Source organism: Salvia hispanica, chromosome 4 (genome assembly GCF_023119035.1).
Source record: "Salvia hispanica cultivar TCC Black 2014 chromosome 4, UniMelb_Shisp_WGS_1.0, whole genome shotgun sequence".
Classification (NCBI taxonomy): domain Eukaryota; kingdom Viridiplantae; phylum Streptophyta; class Magnoliopsida; order Lamiales; family Lamiaceae; genus Salvia; species Salvia hispanica.
In genome coordinates this window covers 18,573,759-18,581,957 of record NC_062968.1, presented here as the reverse complement: position 1 = coordinate 18,581,957, position 8,199 = coordinate 18,573,759, and the positions used below count along the sequence as shown (strand labels likewise).

The 8,199-nt window shown below is 34.9% G+C and overlaps 1 protein-coding gene across 1 annotated transcript; it reads left to right on the top strand.

Annotated features, from left to right (window-relative positions):
• Positions 1 to 3,901: 3,901 nt before the first annotated feature.
• Positions 3,902 to 7,460, top strand: LOC125223196 (alpha/beta hydrolase domain-containing protein 17B-like). The gene is made up of 5 exons (XM_048126218.1): positions 3,902 to 4,361; positions 5,876 to 5,912; positions 6,014 to 6,250; positions 6,342 to 6,389; positions 6,746 to 7,460. The coding sequence occupies exons 1-5, from the start codon at positions 4,060 to 4,062 to the stop codon at positions 7,235 to 7,237; spliced, it is 1,116 nt and encodes a 371-aa protein (XP_047982175.1). The 5' UTR covers positions 3,902 to 4,059; the 3' UTR covers positions 7,238 to 7,460.
• The last annotated feature ends 739 nt before the right edge of the window (positions 7,461 to 8,199 follow it).

Sequence of the window (8,199 nt, the reverse complement as noted above, 5' to 3'; positions counted from 1 at the left end):
TGGAATAAATGTATTCGTCTTTCGGCGTCGACATTAATTGTTGAGTTTAATTACCTAAATTCCATTAATTCTTGATTACCTAAACAAAGTCATAATAATTCACGTATTAAACATGATTAAATCAAAATGTATCCAAAATTTATTTTATTAACAAATACTCCTACTATAAAGTTAATTACTTTAATAATTCAGCCAAACTATCCGTTGGTGCTATCCTTCCTATATCAAATTACTTTTAAATTTGGAAAACAGCCCATAAATCTTTATGAACACAATCGATAGTACTCGTATAACTTTTTTCATATAGTATTAATTAACTTTCTAAGTCAAAACTAGACAATTTCAAAACTAGACAATTAGGAATTATCTAAGAATTTAAACAAATAGTTTGTAAAAATTATTATACCTATTCAAGATACTAGTTTAGAGCATTATCCAAATCTTTTCACCGTTGTGCATGAGACCTAATTCAAAGGTATTAGAGAAAACATAAATGCCACCAAAAGCATGGTTATGTATAATAAATTAGGGTGGGGTGGCCAGTGTAAAATCATTAGTGTCACTTTGTGGGGTCCAAATATTATCTGCATGGTTTTATTAATCTTGAATACACATTCATTGAGAGTTGAGCTTTTAGTAGATGTATTGCCTAATATTCATCTTATTTTGATAGAAACAAGAACAAATATTCTAAGTAGACAAACATGTGAAGCCACATTCATTTTCCGCAAATCCCACAACTGGAAACCAGCTCATTAATCTTGAATTATATAGTGATTTTGACCATTTTAAGGAATTAAAACCTTAATAATTAGCCTTTCTTTCTGGTGTAAAAGTGTCATAACTTAATCATACTTTGGGACTATGATCATGGACTAGTAAATCCCTATTCAACCACGCCAAGGCATGTTTAGGCATTTTTATTAATCATAGTACCAATTATTATATTTGAGATATTAATCATATATAGGCATTTTTATTTTTTCTTTATTAAGTTTGTTAATTTTATTCAGAGATATTGATCTCTAAAATCATAAACTTTGGCTAAATTTTGTTATTTTTCACTAAATTTAAAATTGGTCTAAAATATTACAAACTTTACATGTTATTTGTTACTGCCGAATAAGATATCTTCGCAAAAAATTTTATTATACGTGGACAACCGTGAAATATTTATGATATTTTAGATCACAAGTTCGTGACAAGTAAAGATTAAAAGCTACACAGAAAATCATGTTGATTTAGTAGTGCCAAATATGATTAAAAAAATGCACGAAAGTTGGTCGGATATGGTGATTGACATGCCATGAGAAATAACAAGTAAAATGTAAAGTTTGTGATATATTAGACCAATTTTAAAGTTTGTAGGGAATATCAAATTTTGGCCAAAATTTATAATCTTAAAGACCAATATCCCTTTTATTTATCACTAAACTCAATTAAATTTCAAATATATTTGAGAAATTATTACTGCAGCTGGACATTGCGAAAAAGATTTGCATAAGTATATAGCTAATATTTTTAGAAAATTGAATATTGGAGCTTAACTAGTGTTGCTTTATTAGCTAATATTGGAGTACTACTCCTATTTTTAAAAACTAGAGAAACCCCTGATAATTAAATGTGCGCGTGATCTATCTGAATATACTCATTCCCACATCTAGATGAAATTTTACTTTATATACCCTTGAATTAGTACATCATACTTTTATATTGGGATCTATCAAATTTTAGTAATGTTGTTCTTATAAGTTTATTTGTTTGAATGGAATTAAATTTTCGTAATGTTGTTCTTATAAGTTTAACTGTTTAAAGGAATTGAAGTTAACATTAGGTTAATTTATCATTAAAACCCAAAGATGAATGTCAGGCAAGTATTCGACTTCATGAATACCGGTCACTTTGGGTAGATGTTATCTACCAAGTATTATTCCATGTGGTACTCTCGTCTTGGCACTTACCCGCAAAACCGTTCATTTAGAGCATCTCCGGTGGCGGATTTTCCACTAGGACTTCCCACAAAAACCTCCTGCCACATCACTAGGACTTCTACTAGGACTTCCCATTCCACTGCACAATGTAGGACTTCCCGCAATAAAATAAACTCACAATTACTCAATTTACGGAATTAAAATATCGACACGGAATACATGAAAATTCGAATACTTCATTAAAAAAAAATTACATAATACTTAAAAAAAAACATAATTAAGTTAAAAATTACATAATAATAAAAAGTCGAGAAATACAACCACCGGCTCTCACTCCTCGTCCGACCGTATTTATAAAGTTTTTTTTTAAAAAAATTAAATTTTAACTCGGACGTCCGACTGACGCCACAATGGCGGACGTTCGGTCGGACGTCGCGAGGATATCCGACGTCCTCACAGGACGTCCGTGTCCGACCTAAACCTTCACAATGGCGGACGTCCGACCGGAACGTCCACCGGTGGAGATGCTTTTAAGATTGGGAGTTGGTTGAGGATGTTGATGTCATTGCTTGACTCGTGATCTTTATCAGTTGTCGTTATTTGCGACATTATTGCTAATGATCTCACCCAATGCATAGTACTACTGCTACATCACTTGTAAAAATGAATCTATCCGTTCCAACTTAATTGAGTCATATTCTTTTTGGGATGTCTCAAATTAATTGATTCATTTTTCTTTATGCCAAGAAATAAAACATTCAGTTACTTTATTTTATTCTCTCTCTATCTCTCATATTTTATTCTTTCTTATCCTTCCTACTTTATTCTTTCTTATCTCTTAGTACATTCTATTCTTTTTTATTTTATTTTATCTTTCATTTATTCCGTTTATAATCTCTTACTCTTTGTAGTATTCAATAGAAATTCTCCAACTAAGTTAAATTGGAGAGACTATTACTCCTTCTGTCCCACTACAAGTGATGCGTTTCTTTTTTGTCGTTGCTTTGCAAAGATGATAATAAATAATTATATTACAAAAAAAATAAAGTAAGAGAGAATAATATAGAAGATGGTCGTATATACATTATAATCTTACTTACTTTACTTTATCTTTACTCTAACTATTTATTATTATTTTTATAAAACAACATCCGATTTAGAGCGCCTCACTTGTAGCGAGACGGAGTATTATTTTATCTCATGCCGCTAATAAAATTGTACTCCCTTCGTTTCAGAATAATAGTCATATTTGGTTATGGAAGAGTTTTTCGAAATATAAAGAAAAATAGGGGAATAAGTTGATGGAATACGAGCCCCACTTATATATATTAGTTTTATAATCACATGTGAGTAGAATAAATTGGTGGAATGTGACGCCCACTTACCATTTTATGGTAAAAGTGAAATAAGACTCATATTCAGAAATGTAGAAAGATGATAAAACATGACTCTTATTCGGGGCCAGAGGCAGTAGCACGTAGTAGGAGTACAGAGTATAATTTTTTTAATTAAGTACTGCTCCATTCATTCTACTGAAGATGACCACATTCTTGAGTGACACGAGTTTTAGAAAGAATTGTTAAGTGGAATAAAATAGAGAGAAAAAAATAATTGAATATTTAATTAAGAAGAGAGGACGATATTTTCAAAATTGAAAAGTGACTATCTTAATTGGAAAAAAAAGAAAAAGAAAAGAGATGATCATGGACGGTTGGAGAACTAAATTATACTCTGCTCTCACAAAGTAGTGTAGCCATGTAATTTACTCTGAGAATACTTTTAAAAGAGCAATAAAACAAGAAAAAGCCAAAAATGAGGTCATATGAAATTCAAAAAACATTAAAAAAATAAGAAAAAGTCCCTCCAAAAAATAGGAAAAAGCAAAGAAAAATTATATATGTGGCCATGCTTTGATGAATAGTAAACATCACAGCTGGTCACAGTATCATAATCACTCTCTTCAATCCCAACTCCAAATTACCTTTCCCTTTCTCTCTCTCTTCTCTCTACTGTTCCGTTCAGTTTCTATATTTTCCATTCAATTCTCCCTCTCATTCTCCTCTCCTCTCAGTCATACAGTTGCAGACTGCTCTGACAACAGGGAATAGGTTTAGACTTGCAAAAGGGGATGGGAGGGGTGACGTCTTCTATGGCAGCAAAGCTGGCGTTTTTCCCACCGACGCCGTCGAGTTACAAGCTGGTGACCGACCAGGCCACGGGGCTGCAGCTGCTGCATCCCTTCCCGCACCGCGAAAACGTCGACGTATTGAGGCTCCCGACGCGTCGCGGCACGGAAATCGTTGCGGTCTACGTGCGCTACCCCATGGCTAGCTCCACTCTACTCTATTCGCACGGTAACGCGGCTGATATCGGCCAGATGTACGAGCTTTTTATTGAGCTGAGCATTCATCTCAGAGTCAATATTTTGGGGTAATTTTTCCAATGCAATTCCTGCGTGCCTTTTGATTTTTAGTAGTATTTCCTTTTTTATCCGGTGGTGAATTGTTAGGGTTTTGTTGGGGATTGATGCGTGCCATCGTGTTTTCGCAGATAAATTTCATTTGATTGCTCTTCTACGTGTTGATTTTGGTGAATTTTGATTCTCTGAGGTTATTGGTGTGAAAATGTTGCTGTTTATTTACCTTTTGTGCTTATTTTTTACTTTAGAATTCATATAAATGAAATTTGTTATTTTATAGTGGTAGATGATTACAAGTGCTCTGAGTGGGTGAGTTGTTAGGTTAGTTGGATCAGATGGGGATGTATTTTTTTGTGACTTTTTGCAATATTTGTTTTGTTAGAAATTGTGTTTGCTGTGGAAAACTGGGCCAGTTTCGGAAACAAAATATTTTGTTGTTTTAAAAAATTTATTTAGCTATTGAGATGAGCTTGGGAGTGAGTGAGTGAGTGCTAAATGTGACTCTTGAAAAGTGGTTGGAGATTTTCTTTCTCTATTGGTAATTTTGGGAAGTGATTCATAACTTATTATGCAGTTGGTGCTGTTGAAGACTTGAAGTCATTTAGTTGAGGGAGGAATAGATGTTTATCCCACTAGCTGCCATAGGCCATTTAGTTGAGGGAGGAATAGAGAGATTTGATAATGGTGGTGGTTGGCTTGACTAAATCTTATTGGAACAATTTTGTAAAGTTGAACAGCCATCGACTACCAACAACTATGATGAATATCAATTTAATTTTCTTTATAAAAACCATTCTAGTTGGAAAGTCTAGTATTGGTATAAAACGGGATATTGATCAATCATCAATGTAACCTTTAAGTGATATACTTAGGGAGGATGACGAGTTTATTTGGTTGACCGGGCAGAGTGACTTATCGGCTTTGGTCTGTTGGCTAAAAATATCAATTTGGGCCTGCATGTTTGGTCTGATGTTCATTTGTAGTCAGTGAAGAAACTTTGCTGACAACCTTCTTTTGAGAAGTCAATCACATTTTCATTACAATCTAGTGAGTTGGTGTAATCTCCTTAAAAAGATTTCAGACTACTAACATATTGTTATTTGTTAGACTATAGTAGTTATCAATTATCATACGACGCATGGATCCTTAGATTTTATCTGGTTCTGTGAATCAAGTGAAGCAACTCATTTGATTAATTGATATTTTTTCAATTTCGATATAGCAAATTTATTTGAAGTAATGTTTTTAGGTACATAGATAGATATACTAATGTGTTTGATCTGAAAGCTGGATCGACCTTTCGAATGCACCTATTCCCAAGCTAATGCTAAAAAGTGAGATTGCATGATAAAAAATTAAATTATCAGTGAATATTTGATACTTCCTCATGACTGGTTGTTGGCGGTTTTGCTTTAGAATATAATTAGACACAAGCTGTCCTTTTAATTTGATGCTATCATGGATTTGCCACTTACTTGAGGAGGAGCTTTTTCTCATTAGCATCTTTTGTGCATTATGTCTGCAGGTATGACTACTCAGGCTATGGGCAGTCAACTGGGAAGGTATAACCAGTTACTTCTTTTACATGATTCTGTTTCTAGTAATAGTAAGTGAGTATCGCCTGAGGTCACCTATTAAACTTTGTGTCCCGTCTATGTTGCAGCCGAGCGAGCATAACACTTATGCTGATATTGAAGCTGCATACAAGTGTCTTGAAGAGAGCTATGGGGTTAAGCAAGAAGATGTTATCCTATATGGCCAGTCTGTTGGTAGTGGTCCCACTGTAGATCTTGCAGCTCGTTTACCTCGCCTGAAAGCTGTTATTTTGCATAGTCCTATTTCATCAGGCTTAAGAGTTATGTACCCTGTGAAGCGCACATATTGGTTTGACATTTACAAGGTTAGTCTCTTGGTCACATATCTTCTTAATTCGGTCATGCTTTTGATATAATCGTATGAATATAATCAAGACCATATGTTGATTTTTGCAGAACATCGACAAAATTACCTTGGTGAAGTGCCCTGTTCTAGTCATACATGTAAGTGAACACAGTTGTGCAGTTTCCTTTATACATGTTTCTGCTCGTGGTTTTTGGAGTAGATGAGATTCTGCACAAAATAAGCTGGAAATGGTGTGTACCCGATGTGTGAAAACAATTTCCATATATGAATTTTGATCCGAACCAACTATGTGCTGCTGAACTTTGTCAAAGAAGCCTAAAACTGATTACGATTTGCATAGATTCATTCAAGTATTTGTTGTCAGTCACACCCTTAATTGTTCTTGCTAAAATTTTGATGCATGCTGGCAAAAACTTGTAGTAGTTCGGAGCACATGAATCTAGCTTCTTCTGAGGTATGTGGTGTGGTTGACATGCTTCTCTGTGTCATGCAGGGAACTGCTGACGATGTTGTCGACTGCTCTCACGGAAAACAGCTCTATGAACTATGTCAAGAGAAGTACGAACCGTTGTGGATCAAAGGGGGCAACCACTGTGATCTGGAGCTATATCCCGAGTATATTAAGCACCTGAAGAAGTTTGTATCTTACGTAGAAAAACCTCTCTCCCAAAGGCACTCGTCGAGGAGGAGTATTGACCGACCTGAACATTCCCGGAAGAGTACCGACTGTGTCGATGCTCCAAGGAAGAGCACTGACCGGAGGGAGAAACCTAGGCAGAGCACTGACCGACATGAGAAACTAAAGCCGTTCGAATACAAGTTCCACAACGATGAGAGGCTGTCAAAGTTGAAAGTCACTTTCGACCAAATGGAAAGATCTAGAAGAAGCGTTGAATACCACGAGAAGTCTCGGAGGAGTATCGACGTACAGCTGGAGAAAGGTCGGAAGAGTGTGGACTGGCTGGACAGGATCCGGGCGACTTGACTACGTCGAGTGCGGTGCTGTAAATTTGTGCTTTGTTGAAGACAAGTGAAAGAGTGATAGGAAAAGAAGATTTGTTTAAATTATGATGAAATGGGGTGTGTAAACTGTTATGAAATTTGTGAGACGATACTCTTCCAATTTTATTGTCTGTTATGAAGAAAAATGATACTGTGGGGGGTATAGTTCCATATAAATCTTTCCTCATTTGGAAATGTTGTTTCAAGTAGTGCTGTGTAAAAGGGATTGCTTCTTACAATAACTTTTTTTAAAAATATATCTCTCCCCTTTTTTTACTCTTTGAAACTCCATTTTCTTTCAGCAAATCTAGGATTTATTAAAGACGAGCTCTGGTGCTTGCACCCTCCCCATCCTTTGTAAATTGTAGTGGGCCTTATCTAGACTGATTTGGGCCGAGTTTTAAAATGCTTCAAATTGAGCTCGTTTCAATGGATAAGTCAGCCCTAACCCACTGTAGGGCTGGCCCTAGGTCTGCCCGTACTAGACCTAGGCTGAGCCAGTCCGACCACTTGATAAGCCTAGACCATCACTATACGAAAGAACGTGGTTCTCTTTATCCTCGAGAGTAAATTTAAAAAATGGTACCTGATTTTTTACTTTTGTACAAAAATATTTGATATTTTTTATAGTATCGTTTTTGGTATCTAAAAATCACATTTTGAGTAACTGATGTTGATTTTGGTAACTCACAAAAATAACACTACATGATCACGTGCTGAAAATCAAATGTTTCATGTTTATTGAGACAGAGGAAGTAGTATTTATTTGAAATTAGGTTAATAGGCACCAGATGGTAATAATACAAATTTTGTATTCTTTCGTTTTTTGGTTATCCGATTGAGTAATACCTGAAAATTCAAAATAAAATCTATACTCTACATTATTGTTAAAATTTAAGAGGCAATATTTTTTTTGATCCACTAACTTTGTCAATGTATCAATTT